Below are 19,302 nucleotides of genomic sequence, written 5' to 3' on the forward strand. Positions count from 1 at the left end.
CAACTCAAAAGAGAATGTATAAAATTTGTCATGTTGTCAATATCAGAGAAATAAAATAACACAGCGGCCTGATAGGCTTAATCTTTCAAGCTGAGGGTTAAAGATGTGGCATAAATGTCCCATGCTGCAGTGTAGTTCGTGAGCGCGAGAACGGGAGGACAATCGTTTGGAAAGTTTCTCTCGAGCCGCCAACCAGGCATGATAAAAAAATAAAATTAACTTTCATGATATTAGCACTGAAGAACAGGAACTCAAAATAAGTGTTTCATAGGCATAATATCCAGTTTTATATAAATTGTCAAAATATTTCTTATAATTGCAATTCAATACGAAACAAAAATGAAACTTATAGCTCGTATTATGCTGCCAACCAGGCAAAGAAAGCATTTTTATTTTTAGGCTTAAAAGTTAAAATAGGCAAATTAAGCAAAGATACTGATTTCCTAAAATAATGTATAACCTATGATTTGACACCTAATTTTTTCATAGTATATATTGTATTGGAAATGCATTTCTTATAAATGCACTTCATTACGGAACAAAAATGAAATTTATAGTTTATAACCAGGCATGAAGGAGACTATCCATTTTACCAGTGTGCAAAATTAAAAATTTTTATACTTACTGCCACCTAGTGAGGGAAGGAGTTAATTCTGGACTTTTTTTTTTTTTTTTTCTTCTTCACAGCTCTGCCTAATTGGGCTCACCCAACATGAGTACAAGGTTCCAGCATGATCTGTAATTACCCAGTTCAGACACCTCCATTGTTAGATGAATAACAAATTGAGAACCTCCAGCATTCACAGAATGAGAACAACTGTACATAAGGAAGATACAAAACAACATTTAATTGCTTACATGGGATACAATAGCAATATGTACATAATTTACAATAAAATATAGCTCTGCACATGAAATGTCACAAATTTATGCAGACAATTTAACCTCATTTATACAGTTTATGGTGAAGAGGATGAAATTCTTTCACCTCCAGTTATGAAATCTGAGGCAAAAAAATTTCCCCCCCGAGAGATTATTACATTTCTTAGAGAATGACACCAGGCTAAAACAGCATATAGAATGTTGAAATTCTCAATACAGATAATACAGAGCATTATTCTGTAAAAATGAGCCTATAAAAGGAGGACAAATAATTGAAATCTGAAATGATAGGACATATTCAACGTCATATAATTTAACAACTAGAACTGGCCATGGTATTTTGTTTATTCCTAATTAAATGGCACATTGATGGACTACAAAATATGCGAATGAAGAGGGAATTTTTGTGTTACCCGAAGCAGAAATTTCAAATTAACTTTCATGATATTAACACTGATGAATAGGAACTCAAAATAAGTATTTCATAGGCATAATATCCAGTTTTATATAAACAGTATTAGCAAACTTTTAACTGAATGCACACCGATGAGCCATTATTTTATGTTCATCCTGATGCGGGAACATTTATCGCGTCTGGAGAGTGGAGAGGTATGTGCGACATGATGGCAGAATAGCATTTACATGGCAGGTCTACAGGCTCATCGTTAGTGGTGTCCATGGTATCAGAATGGGAAAAGCAGGCAATCTCTCCCACTTTGACAAGAGGTCAAATTGTGACCTAATTTTCTCAACGTTAATATATATTGTATTGAATACCTGTTTGACCAACGTGCACAGTTTAAAAATTTGATACTGTTACTGCCACCTAGTACCTGAGGCCTTTGTACCATAATCTCTGAAGCGGTGCAGCTCGGTGGCTGCTCTCATACCACTGCTGAGACCACTTACAAAAAGTGGTGCAACGTCATTCAATCATGTAATACCAATATAAATGGTCCGTTATTGGACATTATAAACTTTCCAGCTAGCTCATTCTTGGTTGCCAGCGTTTCGCCCTCGTGTGCTAGCCTACGCAGTGGCCTCCACGGTATGCACTAGCCAGCGTATTGGTAGGTGTGCTAGGTACCAACTGATGAGCCCACCCTAGCACACGAGGGCGAAACGCTGGCAACCAAGAATGAGCTAGCTGGAAAGTTTATAATGTCCAATAACGGACCATTTATATTGGTATTATAAATTTGCTCATTCAGGACAAATATTTCAGATTCCCTATGGGAATCAACATCTATATCATTCAATCATGTGTCGATGCCAGAGGCCAGCTGCATTGTCTGGAGTGACTGCAAGCCCACAGTTCGAGAAATTGTCCAGAGGTACATCTGTGATGACCAGAGCAATGTTTCATAACACACAGTTCAGTGAACACTGCTGTGTGTGGAACTGTGGGGATGAAGACCTGCATTCCACCAAGATCAGTGCATAAAATCGCTGATACTGGACTGCAGATAACTGGAAAAAGGTCACTTGGTCTGATGAATCCAGATTCCTGGCTAATCACATTGATGGCCAAGCGCGAGTGTGCCTATTACCATTGGAAGTTATGGTAAATGGTTGCGCTGTAAGACAGAGATGGAACAGTGGAGGAGAAGTGATGGTCTGGAAAATGTTTTCACGGGACCCATAGGGGTCCATTATATAGGTAAACCAATCCCCGACAGTTGTCTGGTACCGGGACATTAATGGGAACTAGGTTCATCTGTTCATATTAACACTGTTCTCTGCTGGTGGAGGCTACATCCAACAGGACAATGTGCCATGCCACACTATCAGGATTGTGAAGAACTGGTTTGAGGAACATGAAAGTGAATTTGCTTCAATGCTGTGGCCACTAAATAGCCTCGATATGGACATTTGTGGTTTGACTTGAGTTGTGTGTCTTTGTTATATCACCACTGCTGCACAGTATACGTCAACTGTTATGCATGTGATCTGAGAAACCCCAGGATACCTTCCGCCACCTCGCTGAAGTGATCCCTCACAGACTGGCTGCAGCTCTGCAAGCTAAAGCTGGTCCTACACAGTCTTATGGTATCATAACATAATGGGTCATCGGTGTATGTATGGCATGCTCGTTTACAGTCTCGTGCAACTTGAAAACAAACTGCTGAATGTTCAATCAACAAATTGTATATGAAAAGGGGAGTTAATACACAGGCAGCCTTTGGTTTGGGAGATTTACAGATAACATCTTTCTTGTGTGGCACCATGATCTTAACCTCCTCGATTTCCTTCAAATGAAATTATAATTTTACACAGGAGAATCTCCTCCACCTTCGTTGACACCTACCACTACTTCTAGGATGGTAGAGTTGACTACATACATCTAACCAACAATTACCAGTATGTCAATCATATCAGTTTTCAGTCTTCCTACAGCAAATACTTACTTTTCTTCAGCCTTGTCACCCTAGAAGCCCATACCTCCTACAGTAACAACCACTTCAGAAGGATGTTCATCACATTAATGACAGCCATCAAATTGCCCTAACAATGAATTCATAGCTAGGCTCCTCCCTTCATAATTATATACCATTCTCGTCTCTACAGACGAAGAGCCTTCCTCTTTCTCCAAACTTCGTAACTAATATCGTTGTTCCAAACATTTGGAGAAATTTAGAAACAAAATTTCTACTTGTGGAAAAGTACATTTCCCCAAAGATCACTCTGCTATGACAAATATTAGTACCAGGTTTGGTTTGGGAGATTTACAGATAACATCTTTCTTGTGTGGCATTGTGATCCTGGGTACAAAGGTGACTGGGCAGAGGGTCTACTGCTCTTAATATCAAGATTACAGAAAGGGGACTAATGCTTCAAGGAACTCCACTGTCCTTAACCTCCTTTTCTCTTGGGGTGGGGAGGAGGGTCCGTAATGTTTATTTCTCGTGTATTTGCAGCGAGAAGGAAGCGAGATCAAAAAATCTACCTCTAAACAAATGTCTTACACCATGTCATTGGTGTTATTACAGTCTTATTTACACAAAGTGCAATTCAATTCAAATTGCACTGAATCTCAAACACACTTTATAGTTAACAGGTGATCACTTAAATGCTATGGAAGAGTCAGACTTGGCTCACAATTGTATCAGAGTACATTTACAGAGGATAATTAAGCATGACATCTTGTCTTGCCAGTTCCAACAACATAGGATCATCGAAAAACTTGTTGATAGATACATCTTCACTGAGTCCCTTACGGCGACGTGTCTTGATCATGAACTCTCGAGCCAAGTGGGTGGCAGGCTGAGGTTCCAGAGGTCGTATCACAATACTCTTATCCAGAGGATCACCAGGGACGATCTACAATAGATGTTAAATCAGGTTATTATATCACATTGGCAAACAGAGAATAAAGAAGTAATAGTGATGCGTCATACCTGCCAATGATGGAAGACGGACAGACAGAAAGCCTGGCCTTGTGTGTGAGTTCGTAAATCAGTTTCAAAACCGAATGAATCAATAGCTGGTATAAATGCTTTAATGGTGTACAGCGGAGATCCTGGGACAGGGGCATCTTGTGTCACATGACCTCTGCAATGGAAATTAAATAATAAACAAAACAGGTACGGTACCTTGATATTGAAATAAAGAAATCAGGTTGCTGAATAAGACCCATCACATCTGATTTAGGATGTAAATTGTAGTAGCTGAGCAAAAGAAAAACCATGAAAGCCAGAAGAAGGTAGCAATATAGTGAATGCAAGATGATCAAATGACTGTTGTTAGCAGTAAAAGTAAGAGTTTATATTGGTATCAGTAGCAGACTACACAGTCATCAAGCTGCACTTGGACGATGTTAAGGAACAAGTCCTATATAAAAATAAATATAAGAACATTTAATGGTATAAACACAATGATAGGTCAAGCATCACAAGAGGGAACAAGAGATAAGGAGACAAGGACAAACATGAGAAACACAAAAGGACAATGATAACCTCTACATTTTCAGACAGACAGACAGACAGACAGACAGACAGACAGACAGACAGACAGACAGACAGACAGACAGACAGACAGACAGACAGACAGACAGACAGACAGACAGACAGACGGACAGACGGACAGACAGACAGACAGACAGACAGACAGACAGACAGACAGACAGACAGACAGACAGACTTTCCCTTTATCAATCCCAACCCAGGACAAATCACATTAGACATTAAATCTAGTTATTATACAACATTGGCACAAATTCAGCATTTGCAACAACAATCCTTCTATAAAGTGTACCTAATGCATTTCTTGGACGTGTTCCAAAATGGCACCTATGGAAGGTAGAGACCACCCAAGACACAGGAATATATAGCAAGATATCGATGTTTAAGCATATTAGAAGTCCATGACTGATTCGGAACTACGATGTTACGAAGGGAATGTGCGACAGAGTAGAATCGACTGAATTGTTTTTTTTTTTAAATAAGAAGAATCGAAGGGATTATTAGAAAAACTTACTTAAAAATTTAATTTCGCAAGGACAAGAGGTGATTGATATTGCTCTGAAGAATTGAGAAGATCGAACAATTTCTAACGTGGATATTAAGCTGAAACGACATTAATATCAAAGAGAAGAGCGTATTAATATATAAAATACAGTGAGGAGGATAAGAACCCGGCGAATTTTGAAAACTTCGTCCAGATATATATGCTGATCATCTGAAAGCATAAGATCTGGTGATACACAAGAGCAGAAACTGGTACTGCAACTGGAGAAAATAATAGCGGAGATATTATAAACAGAGAAACAATCATTCCCAAAATCAAATAAGCTAACTCTGTATATTTCAAAAAAATGAGGCAATTTACCATATACGCAGACCTCAAGAATTAAGAAATTATTCTACAGAAGAAAGCTAGAATATATAGATATCAACAGAAATTTTAAGATATCAGAAATCCAAAATGAATATGTATTTTTCAGAAATATTCGATATTGTCTACAGTACTTCTGAGGAAATGATGGCTTACTAAACCGGCATGGACCAACCTGGAGAGAGATGTCATCCTGGTAGTTAAGACAACCCGACACGAGAGATGGAGGTCACGCAACCAGAGCCACTTGAGATGCAGGATCCGACCAGTCGTCGAACCATGACCTAAAATCCAGCCATGGAGCAGACGGAGAGGAGCAACTAAGGCCTGAGATGTCGAATGACGAGCTAAGTGGTAGTAATAAGTAGAATAGTTCTTTATTTAACGTATTCATGGTATGTGCTGTAGAACTGAATAGCCCACGCATGAAATAATTAAGTGTGCAAATGATATAAGGAAGTGAAGTGCGATATATTTAAGATGCTATTAATATATTAAGTCAATGTGGAATTAAGATGATACCTCATGATATACTGGTTAAGTATTATGATATAATTTCAATCAATGAGTGAGCATACGATTAAAAAGTGACATAGTAAAACAGCTGATTTCAAAGAGTGCCAGTTAGTTTAAAAGATCTATGAATGACATAGTGCTATCCAAACCTAGATTACGTCATAGTAGGACGCGTATTTGGAAGTGTTTGTTATGATTTAATTGAAATATTGCACAGAATGGTAAGTAATGAGACATGTGTGAAATGAATAATACGCAATATATGGATGGTAACAAAGCAATTACTGAAAGGAAACATACTCCAGGGAAAACTTCTAGCAAGGTATTGATGGTTCAGTTATATGTATTTAGCTGAGTATTGAGAATGATTTGGCAGTAGTAATAACTGGTAAAGGATAGATTTGTGTGTGTTGTGTCGTATTCTCCATGAATATAGATCGTGTAAAAATCAAGATTATTATATAACCAGAGTGATAATATAATATTGAGATATCATACGGCAGGTACTTGCAAACATGTTTATATGGCAGAAGCTTATCGGCTATGTGCACATTGAACTGTGTTACGTTAAACAGCTAGAAAAGGGGAAATAATATGATATATATATATATATGAAATATCGTTTATATTTTTCTTAAATTGAAACACTATAAAAGTGAGTAATAAGCTAGGAGCCGTAATTTGAATGGCAGTAGGACCAAGTAACTTAGCACGTCAGTCGATTTCTTGTTTTCTTTATTTTATCCGATACCAACGAATTCAGATCACTATTATCAGAACTCAGATAATACAGATTATGCAGATTTTTTTAAATTTAGGTCATTTTTATTATAATTCAGGTCATTATTATTATAATATGATTACTGTTATCATTGTGATTATTATGACAGTGAATTTTTGACGTCCTAAATGATATAAATACTTGGAAAAACCATGAACTTTGACAATAATCAGATAATTAAGCTATATTTGTGCACGCAAGTAGCACGGTCTAATTTTTGCATGGAAGATTTAGAAAAATTTGATTTCACTTCAGAAATATCCAGTTAAAAATGTTGTAATAAGCAAACATAAGCTATACATAAGCCAGCACTGACTTAAAGAATTAATTCACGTATGAGAATCTTTGTTTTTGGGATATTAATTGGAAGTTCATGAACATATTTAGGTACTTTACCATTTCTTTCGTGATTTTATTAATTTAATAAATAAGCTTCTTAATAATTTTTATAATTCAGTGAGTTATTATTCGTAGTATTAGATTATAGTCATATTTAGCATGTAAGATATTTTCTGAGCGGATTTGCGTTGGAAGTCGTTGATCGAAGTTTGTACTTGCGGACTTTGCAATTTGGTGATGACATACGAATTTCAGAACTGCATTTGGAACTAGTATCTTTCTCTGAACTTACGTAAAATTGAACTTATAGAAAAATTAAACATTTTTCTTAAAATATGGATACCCTCAGACGAAATCTGACTACCTGGAGAAATAACTGTAGTTCACCTTAACCCGTAGGGTGCAAAAGGAAACAAATATGTTTGAATGCATTAGCAACAGTTTAGTTGGGTACGATGCGCATTGGTATCATCCAAATCTATATATATATAAAATAAGAGTTTTGTCTGTACATTGCTCAGAATTTGAAAAGAATGGTATTTCTGTACCGATCATGTCCACAGTAACAAGAAAATGCAGTTTTCACTTTTCCGTAATTTCTGTCTGTCTGTCTGTATGTACACGCATCACGAGAAAACGGCTCAAGAGAATTTAATAAAAATCGGTATATAGAGTTGGGGGGTGAGCCGCTACAATCTAGGCTATACATTATTTTATTCACGCTGAGTGAAATGGTAGTTTAGGGGAAGGCCTAAAATTCAATTCTCAAATATTTATATTATTAGTGGTCATATCGATAAATACTACATAACTAAAGTTGTGTAGAATTACATTTCTGATCATTTACGTCTTATGCATTTTTACCGTACCGGCTATGATAACAGAGATATTCAGGAATTTGGATATTTGTTGCTAAGTCCATATCAACGCCGAGCCCCGACAAAATGGGTAAACAGAATTTAATGAAAATCGGTATACAGAGTAGGGGAATAAGAAACTACAGTTTAAGCTATAAAGCCTGGGTGAAATGGTAGTTTAGGGGAAGACACCTAAAATTTAATTTTTAAATACCTATGTTCTTGGTCCTATGTAAAAGTACTACATAACAAAAGTTATAGTGAATATAATTTCCGATCATTTATGTTTTATTCAGTTTTACTGTACCGATTATGATAAGAGTGGTATTTCAGAACCAGAAGACAATTAATAATGTGACGGCCTACAATATCGAAAGCGCGTAAAATAGATCAACAATAACATTACAGTGACCTTTGTTGTAATGTTCTTTGTCTCTTATGCTGACATTCAACTCCGATAGATGGGATTACTGTTGCATACCGAGTATAACAGCCTAACTGAATATTGGCGGGAAATAGCTGAGGAGTTAGATAACTTTCTTCTTTAGCATGCCGATCCTCTGGTTCATACATTTTCTGATACTCTGTTTTGAATGAGCAGTGTGCGCACTTAAGTCAGAGACTCAGTTAGCAGTAGCAGTAGTAGTAGTAGTAGTAGTAGTAGTAGTAGTAGTAGTAGTATGAACTGGTCTGGAATTACAATTTAGTCCTATTCCAAATTATAGTACCACAATTCACTAAATAACTCAAAATTCAACCTTGAAAAGAGCCGTTTCTTAGGAAAAGCTTCTTCCTCTTCACTTTCATTAAATCTACAATAATTTTATTCCAAATTTGCAGCGAAGATGTGGTTTCTTCTCTGGCATGGAGGAAAAATTGCCTCCACGTCAGATAGTTCTTTCCCCGCCAGTGTAGTGAATTGAGATTTTCCGACTCATCGGGTACTCCCAGGAAGCCGATAAGTAAAAGGGCATAGTTTTTGCCGTGGGACTATCCACTATTTGAAACCCCCCCCCGCCGAGAAAAGGACGAAGATTGTTCACAGATCATGGATGTCTGCGTCTTGGTCATTCCAGCTCTGTAGCTTTGGACTGTTAGTTCGGCAGCATAGTACTGTTCGTTAAAAGTGAAAAAAATGTGTGGTTTTTCATTTGATCGAGTATTTCGTATGAAGGCAATGCTTTTAATTGCGCCATTCCCACTGACGTCATTGTAATGACCCATGTTCATTTCAGTTGGGCAAACCACTAAGAGAGTCTTTCTGAGAATCTATAAAGGCAGGCGGGGAGTGAGTGTCTGCCATTATAATGAATACTCCCCAACCTGATTGTGACTGACGGTAGGCAAGCTGGCCTACCATTACAATGAAAATTCCCTAACCCAGTCTTGATATGAGAAAATACGTTGGTGACTTGCCCGTCGTGCTTCTAGGGCAACGTTAAGAGCTATGCAACTTAATACAATCTTGCTCACAACGTTTACACTACCTAATCTAGAATTCTGTATAAAATTTAGAATTCTGTAGCGAAGCACGGGTACATCAGCTAGTATCGCTATAAAATTTGTCACAAATGGAACATAATAATTGCTTTTACACATATCAAGTGAAAAATCTACGGTAAATTAAGATATACCGTCGTTACTTGAGAAATATGAAAACATACTTAAGGCCTGTAGACAGGACTGGTTTATGTCCTACTCCGCTGCTGGTGCCGTCTTTTGTTACTTTCTTCAGGTCCAGGGCTAGCACCGTGGAATGGGAGGGCTATGTCTGTGGATTCTCATTACCTTTGTCCATCGCTGCTGGTGCCGTCTTTTGTTACTTTCTTCAGGTCCAGGGCTAGCACCGTGGAATGGGAGTGCTATGTCTGTAGATTCTCATTATCTTTGTCCATATGACTACAGCAGACAGTTCAAACAGCAAAATGGAGGTCAAGAGAAAAATAGCATGATCCCTGGACCAATAAATATTTTTATTTCTGTTCGAACGAAAGTAGCTCGATCCCTGGACCAATAAATCACTAGTCCACTGAATTTTTCTTATGTACATTGGCCATACCATTTTGTCGCCTATTAAATACTGCATATCACGATACAATTCATGAAATGATGTCACTGACAAGTGAAGCAATGAAACGAAAGCAAAGAACTTCAGTGAACACAGATATCACACACGAAATTGTTGCAAGTGTAAGACAAAAGACATACGTGTGTCACTGTGAACGCAACACCAAATGTACTTGTAAAGTGGTAAAGTACGTATACATAATAACTTAATGTTATTATTTCAATACATAATATTCTCCAAAAATAAAATATTTCTTAATTTGCCGCAGATTTTTCACTTGATATGTGTAAAAGTAATTATTATGTTCCATTTGTGACAAATTTTATAGTGATATTTGGGTGATACCAATGCACACTATACCCAGTTTAGTTAATATAGATGCTACAAACAGATGAGGTATCTCCTGCTGGTCATAAGAGGCGATTAAAATGGGGACCAGGGGCTCTCAACTTGGAAGCGTGGCTTGGCGACTATGATTTCCCGAGCTGAGTCTGGGATTACTTCTATACTGCCGTCAAAAAAGCCAGTCCTAGATTTTTATTGGTACCAATGATAATAATTTGAGTTTCATTCAGGTTTAGTAACAAGCTGTTAGTCACTAAGATGATGTATGTCAAAATTTATTCTAATAATTGCAGTATCTATATCACTTGGTTTTGAACATCATCTGCATACACTTGCAATTTGGAGAATTTAAGAGCTTTTGATACATCATTAACTGGATGGGGACTGATCACTCAGGGACACCAAGGGACTTACTTTACCATTCTGAACTCACATTTTCCTCTTGTCATACACTGCAAACGATTTTCAAAATAAGGGAAAAAAGTCAAAGTGAGACTCCATTAAAATTTAGTTTTCAAAGTTTATGTAGTAGTACCTAAGGGTTGACATTATCGAAGGCACTACCGAGATCTAATAACGTCAGTAGAGTCATGTCCTGCTGGTCTACTGCACGTCTGATATTATCTGTCACTTGTAGTAAAGCTGTCGCAGTGCTATGCCCTTTTCTGAAACTGGATTGGAAGGGGTTGAGGGGAATGCTTGATAAGGTATTCGGAACTAGATGTTCAAGCACCTTGGATAAGGGTGTTAGGATGGATACTGGATGATAATCTGAAGGAGAATCTAACTTGGAGCACTTTGGGATGGGTCTAATTAGTACTACAAACATCTAGGAACACTCCGTTTGTCAGGTAGTACGTAAGTATTTGCAGAACAGCTCCGAAGATATCCTTAACTCTTCGTGGGCGGAAACATATATATATGGTCGACTTTTCTTATGCTCCGGGCGGGAACACACATATATATATTCCATTCGAAAATCGTGGATTTATTAGCCGAAGAGGTACTCAAACATGCTCAGAGATGGCAGGAGCTGTTCTCTCTCAACTCTTCCGGTGAGGGAAACCCCCGCAGTATCTTGCCGAGTTCTTCTCCTGTTTGTGGGAGTTACGTAATACATACGTTGCGCGACGCGTTTTTCTCGTGTGCGTACTTCTTATATATTTTCGTGGTTTTCTGGCAAAATGGCATCGCGAAAGCGGATCAGTGATACAGACATACTGTCAATATTGGATGATACGGTCGAAAAAGTGTCTGATTTTAGTGAATGTGAGTCTGAGGACGAAAATTCTTTCTCCAGCTCGTTTGAGTGCAAAGATGACACAAGTGACGCTGACACAGACAGCGACAGACCGGACGAATGTAATAGCGACCCTGGGCCAACAAATATTATTCCCATTTGTAATATTGACCAAGGGCCAATATTATCATCACATTTTTATACTGATATGCCCCCTGTAGAATATTTTAATGTATTTTTTGATGACAAAATATTTGATGATGTTCTCAGTGAAACTAAATTACATGGGGACAAAAGGAAAATACAGGCAACACCGAAAAAAAAAAAAAAAAAAAAAAAAAGCACACAATGAGAAATTGGCATCACCCAACATTGTGTGACATAAAGGCATTTATTGGAGTTTTGAGGATCCATCACCTTGAGACTTACAAATTCATGGTATTATTTGTGTACAGCTTAGGTTCAACTGCTATGACTATTTTCTGACAGATTTTTTTTCACTTTTTGATGGATAAAGACAAAAAATTAAACCAAAATATCATTGAACGTAGTTTTTTGTACATATATTTCATAATAGCAGACTACAATGTACTTCAAGTTAACCACTGTCATATCAAAGTAGAGCGTGCCTTGTGCCGTTCTTACAACGAAAAAATGATTTTACGATTTTTATTTTGCCTTCAAACCGCTTCAAATTTGGATTTCTACTCCTAAACAAGGTATGTAGTATATTTAGGCATATTTTCATGGTTTTAGTAAATCTCCCAAAATCTTGCATGCATTTTAATTTTTTATTTTCTTTGCCGCCTACGGCCATAAATGACCACCGCCCACGAAGGGATAATCAGTGATGCAGGAATGCTATCACTACCTGTGACATTAGAAATAATAAGAGTATATCACGTGTTTAACTTCATTCGAGCTGGTGTTTCTAAAAGAGAATTCCTCAGGCATACAATGCTGTTGCAACAGGGGTGGTGAATTTTAGGGAAGGAGGCAGAGGCTATTCTTGGCCATATGAAATGATAATTTAAATCCTCGAACAGTATGCTTGGCCCATGTTGCTCTATGGCTCTACTGTAACCGTACAAAAGTACGATCCCCTGATTTTAGGTTAGGAAATTTTCGTAAATAATTTGTAATATAAAGTAGTGAACATAATGTGAATTCGCTAAATTAAAATGTAAGAACAGAGGGGGATTTGTAGTTGCAGAATATCGAATATGCACATCCTTATGTTTGTATAACTTTTAATTTGGGTAAGAGTCTGTACACATGGCCTAGCAGTGAAGATTGTGCAACCTGGGAGGTAGGTGGTAACAGGACGTCAGGCAAGTCCAAACCCGAATGGAGGAGGGCCCCACCATCCTGAAAACGAAACGAGTAAGGAACAATATGTTCTGTAGTCAGAATACCGTGGTCACATGTGTTATAAAGAGTGTTGGGAGTTACGATGTTGATGTGTAGTGGTGAGAATGTGCATGATATTTTAATCAATTCTGTTCAATGAGGCAGATAATTCAGGGTGAAAAGGTTAGTGTTATTCGATTCTGGGAGCCTGAGATCATGTGTTAACCTAAAATATTTTACCGACGATGAAGAATAGGAGTATAAGGGTGGAGATCCCTGTGACTAATGTTGTTGTTGTTGTTGTTTCTTTGGCTGTGGGGAATAAGTCACAGGCCAAGATCTCATGTTGTCATTGAAAAAAAAAGGTGAACAGACCATGGAGCAGAGTTGCTTAGTGGTACCACAAACTTAGTCTATCCAGTAATTTTAAGTTATGATTTCCTGAATGAGAGGAAGTGTAAGTTAGATTAACGGAATGCATATGTGACTTTACAATTTGAGGAAGGATCGAGATCTGTTAGGCTGACTTATTGTATGGAAGAGAACCAGTTTGTGTATGAGACTTATCATATTCAGGTTGTTGAGAACAATGAACTTAGAGAGAGAGAGAGAGAGAGAGAGAGAGAGAGAGAGAGGGGGGGTGGGGAATAATGGAGTAATTTATTGAGGGAGTAGAAGAAGAATTAAAGGAAGAAATTTGTTGTATGTTGAATAGCAGGAACAAGGAGATAAGTAAGCAGGAGGAAATTAAGGAGGTTGTGGAGTTTATAGGTCTAGAGAGATCTCAAGGAGAAGTTATTTAATGTATTAATGAATTGCAGTGAAGTGTTCTCGAACAAGTCTGGAATGACTCATATGTACACAGGTTCAACATCATAGATAGGTCTAATTTCAATAGTTATTGATACCCGATTCCACAGGTTTATGTTAAAGCAGTGGATGAGTTGATCCAGGAGATGTGGAAGGATGGGATTATCGAGAAGCCCACTAGTCAGTATGTCAACCCCCTCATTCTGGTAGGGAAGGCGGACGGCTCGGTCAGAGTCTGTCTCAATGCTCGACACATAAATAAGCACACAGCCGCTGACCATGAGAGTCCCAAGACCACCGAAGAGCTGGTGCAGAGGTTACAAAGTAGGCCATGGATGACTACAGTGGACTTAAGTTCTAGTTTCTGACAGGTTCCCAAGGCAAGAAGACAGGCCATTTGCAGCCTTTTTGCATCATGGGAGATTATACCAGTTTTGTCATACCCGTCTGCTACCAAAAACGTCATCCCCAAGCTTAATATGAGCATTAGATGTTTGTTGCCTTCAAGTCCTGAGACTAGGGAGTTCACTACTACTTACAATGATGATTTGGTGATCGCTTCACAATCATTCGAGGAACACTGTCTCCTCCAAATGAATTCAATCTGGCTTCACATTGAAGTTAAGTAGATCAAACTTTCTGTACACAAACTATTACATTTCTTGGACATCGAATTACGAATTACACCGGAGGGTGTAACCCCTGAGTTAGATAGGTTAGAAAAGATCTTTGCTGCCAAAACTCCTAGGAATGTCTGACAGCTTAGATTGCTGCTAGGAGTTTGCAAGTACAGTAGAAGTTCACTATAGTGAGTACGGCACATAACGAGGACCCCGTTATAGCGTCAGTTTTTATCTCACCATTCAAAATTCCTATATTAAACTGTGTATTATACTTCGGTTCCAGTGAGAGCCCTATCACTGAAGCATCCGCTATCACGAGCAATTAAGTGTGCATGATTTTTTTCTGTTACCAATATATATGCACCCAGCCATTTTATTGCATGCGATCGATCATCTTCGGTATCGTTTCCTCACTATGTCCACTAGCGAGCTCCCTCATTAACATTCGAAGGCAATGCTGGAGTTAATTAGAAATACCTGTCGACTGCTGTTCCGTAAAGAAAAATGGGAATTAAAGAGGGAACATGTTTTTGTAATAAATGCATAAATAACGTGTCCAACAGGAGTTGTTAACTCGTTAAAAATAAAGGCTGAAGCAAACAATCGCTTAATTTTAATACTCTACACTAAAATGAAGTAAGAATGTGATACATCTCAAGATATGGCAGAGCGCATCACTGATTTCGGAGGTTGGATTAAATTTTCTCGTGACCGGTTAAATTTCAGTAAGGCTATTCCCGTGTAAACGTTATCACTTTTCTACTGGTGCTTGGTATATGTTTTCATGGTAGATACACAGTTAAGTTAGGTTATGCAACGCTGTTTGAATAAGAAAACTGAAGAGTTTGCCACAAAATGCAATCTTCAATATAATTTTCTCGCTGTGTGTACTTGCGAGCTCTCTCATCGACATTCAAAGGCGATGTTGGAGTTGATTAGTAATACTTGTAGACTGCTGTTCCGTAAAGAAAGAAATGAAAGAGGAGAACATGTTTTTGTAAGAAATGCGTAAATAATGTGGTCGATAACAGCTGTTAACTCGTTAGAAATAAAGGCTAAGTAAACGATCGCTTAATTTTAATACTTTACACTGAAATTAAATAAGAATGCAATACACCTCAAAATATGGCAGAGTGCATCAGTGATTTCATAGGTTAGTTTATATTTTCTTGTGTCTGGCTAAATTTTAGGGAGGCTATTCCCATGTAAATTTGTAACGAGAATGTTACCATTTCTCTACAGGCACTTGAAATGTTTTCATGATACATATAATATGGTCAAGTTAGGTTAGCTGACGTTGTTTGAATAAGAAAACTGAAACATTTGCCACAAAATGTGACCGATCATTAAACCGTATATTTTTCTCGCTATGTACACTTGCAAGCTCTCTCATCGACATTCAAAGACAATGTTGGAGTCGATTATGTGATGGGTTTTGTAGAGAAAGAAAGAAAAGAAAAACGTGTTGTATTTGGACATGTAACTAATTTGTAAAGGGTTCCTATCATTATTGTTAGGTGATATTCTGGAACATTTCTGTCATGATGCGGATTTTCGGAACAGGGTGTGTCTGCCCCTGTCGATTCTAGAAGCATGTTTTACTAATTTTGGAAGATGGAAAGTCCGCAGTTAGGGTTAGGTGATGTTCTGGAATATTATGAAAACATCGTGAATTGGTAAGGGGTTTTGACTGGTGGATCTGGGTGGCGAGAGGCAAGCTTCTGTGGCCAGATTGGTTAACTGGTGATCGTACCGGGGTCAGCCTCGGCCTTGTTAAGACAGTGAGGCAAGATTTCGCTGTCCTTTTTGTTTCTCGTCAGTCCAGCGATCAGAGCACTTCGGTGATCCTCCCTCCCAGGATGGCCTGCCCTGGGGTAAGCACTGTAGGTTTCTTTTCCTCCTTAATTTAAATATTTGCTTTTCTTCTCACAGGAGTTTACTCCTACTGTCCCAGACTCGCCACTCAATTATTAAGATGCCTGAGCTCTTCAGCTGCGCCTGCCTGCTTGATTCTGGAGGCATTCCCTTTCTCTTTTGGTTTTGTAAACAGTGTAATTAGTAGATTAATTTTATTTGCCTCGGGGTTTGCCTCCAGTAACTTTGCGTCACTAGATGCATGCTAGTTTGTCCTCTGCCCCACATCAGAAGTGTTTCTGGTGTGGGAGTAAGTTGACCTGGCCTCTGCGCCAAGTTTAAGTATGTCTGACTTCCATCTTGTTTCCATTATGTAGTGCGATTATTGAAAGCGCCGTTGATTTTCACTTAATGTTGTATTTTTAATATCATGTGGTATTTATTACCTTTAATTGTTGTATTCTGGAAGTTGCATCATGTTAAAGTATCTCTGTACCTTAGCCTCTTTGACTTAAAGGAATAGTCCTTGGTAAATTACATTTAATCTTGTTGATGCTGAGATATGATAACCTATTTTGGATGGATGAATTTTATTTTGTAACGTTTATTTTGGAAAATAATATCGCAGATCAAGGGATCACCATTCATTTTTCCAGAAACCTGCAACCTATATAAACCAATGGCCCTGGTAGGGTCCCCATGCCCGCTCCACATCCTTTATTATAGTCGTCATGTTGCCCGACATGATGCAGTTTATCTGATGTTTTGGTTTGTGCTAAAGGTGTTAAAATGCCGTGCAATTTCAGTTTCTCTTTTTTCATAGTCGTGTAGCCAGTTACCGGTTACAGATTAGTCATACCCATCGACTTTTGTTCTCTAAAAGAAAATTCAAAATGAAAGAGGATAATATGTTTTCGTAATAAATGTGTAAATGACATGGTCGACAGCAGTTGTTGTGGGAGTTGTTAATTCGCTAGAAATACAGGCTGAAGTAAACGATCACTTAATTTTAATGTTATATACTGAAATTCGAATGTCATACACCTTAAGATATGGCAGAGTACATCACTAATTTCAGAGGATAGTTTATATATTCTTGCATCCAATTAAAATTTGCTAAAAAGGCTATTCTCATGTAAATTTGTAGTGAGGAGGCTATTATTTCTCTACATGCGCATGAAATATGTTTTCATGATACATATATGGTTAGGTTAGGTGATGCTCTTTGAAGAAGAAAACTGAAACATTTGCCACAGAGGCCTCTAAAGTGATATTATAACTTTTTCAGAATGAAATTAAACCTACATTTTCACGTAGTATCAGATTTCGAAAAATAACGAACGAATAAGTCGTAGTGTGGATATCATCTGCAAAGAGAAACCGATTGCCGTTTCTTACCTATTTTAATGTGTATGGCGTTTTTCCTGACTTTTACGAAAAATCGGATTGACAATCCGCTACAGCGAGTACATTTTTCAGTTATGATTTCTCATTATAAGAGACTTCTACTGTTTTTTATGCGCTTCATGATTCCATACTTAAATCTTACCGACCTGTTTAGGGAGTTGTTAAAGCAGGGCGCTAAGTGGACATGGTTGTCCAGACAAAGGGGAAGCACTTGAGGCATTAAAGAATGCATTCCATGAGGCCACGATATTGAAATAACCTCAACCTGATGAGGAGTATTATGTTATGACAGATGCTTCAGATCGAGGTATAGAAGCCTTGTGCCAAAAAGACGAACAAGGAAATTGGGGTATTGTCTCTCTGGCCAGTAGAGGGTTTAACCCTGCCGAGAAGCGGTATACTGTCAGTGAGAAGAAGTTATAGGCGGTTGTGTACTCGTTGAGTAAATTTAGGATTTACTTAATGAGGCATAAATTTACCATTTACACTGACTACAATGCTCTAACCTTTATCAAGACTCGCAAGCTGACATCTAGTGATACGTTCCGATGGATTTTAGCCATTCAGAAATATGATTATGAAGTAGTCCTTGTGAAAAGGACAAGTGAATACCTGCCGGCAAAAACGTTGCACCCTCAAAATGCAAATTTTTCAGGAGAAGAAAAACAAATAAACAAGCAAATTGTTTGTGAATGCTTATTCTGCCATTGACAATTAGTTTAAATGAGTTCACTAGTTATTAATGCATAATAATTTTAACAATGGGCCACTTTAAAATCTAGATATAAGAGATGATCGTTGGACGTCTGTGCAAAAAGGTTGTAACTGTAACGGAAGTAGCACATTTTTGCGTGTTACAACGTTTATACTATTGAAAATATTTATAGCTTTTAATATTATTTATTGTTTTTATTCTGTACACAAATAATGAAACATAAACCATGCTTCTAATTTGCAGTACCCATTGTTAGAGCTTCCCATTGTTTAACAGAATTCACTATTGTTGCGAGAATGTTTAGCAATGATGAATAAACATTACATTGTCACTTCACTTTGTCTTCAGGTTCTCATAAAAACCTCGATATTTTTCAAGAACGTGTCGACACATGTCTAGCAGATTAGCTTTCTATTCCGCAGATTAAGGCAATACCTCGTTTAATGAATACAATGAGCAATCTGTAAAGAGAGCAAGACATATTTATATGCATATACAGTATATATAATACATTATATAACGTATATAATACAGTCGAGAATAAAAATTCTGATTACGCATTAAAATATAAGTCTCCCAATAAACACGTTGACTTTCTTACATTGGCTTACAACGTTTTTGCACCCGCTTGTTCAGCAAGGATTTTCCCAGGCACTGATTTGTTACTGTGGGCCAAATATGG

General features: G+C 37.7%; 1 protein-coding gene across 3 annotated transcripts in view; it reads right to left on the minus strand.

Annotated features, from left to right (window-relative positions):
- Positions 1 to 824: 824 nt before the first annotated feature.
- LOC136873888 (116 kDa U5 small nuclear ribonucleoprotein component) overlaps positions 825 to 19,302 on the minus strand; it is a 398,344-nt gene continuing 379,866 nt past the window's right edge. For all 3 annotated transcript variants that reach the window (XM_068227586.1, XM_067147207.2, XM_067147208.2), the window contains 2 exons: positions 4,281 to 4,434; positions 825 to 4,203 (listed from right to left, as the gene is read on the minus strand). In XM_068227586.1, the coding sequence (XP_068083687.1) occupies positions 4,000 to 4,203; positions 4,281 to 4,434 (358 nt within the window). In that variant the 3' untranslated portion in view covers positions 825 to 3,999. The remainder of the gene's footprint in view (positions 4,204 to 4,280; positions 4,435 to 19,302) is intronic.

This window comes from Anabrus simplex, chromosome 5 (genome assembly GCF_040414725.1).
Source record: "Anabrus simplex isolate iqAnaSimp1 chromosome 5, ASM4041472v1, whole genome shotgun sequence".
In the NCBI taxonomy this organism is placed as follows: domain Eukaryota; kingdom Metazoa; phylum Arthropoda; class Insecta; order Orthoptera; family Tettigoniidae; genus Anabrus; species Anabrus simplex.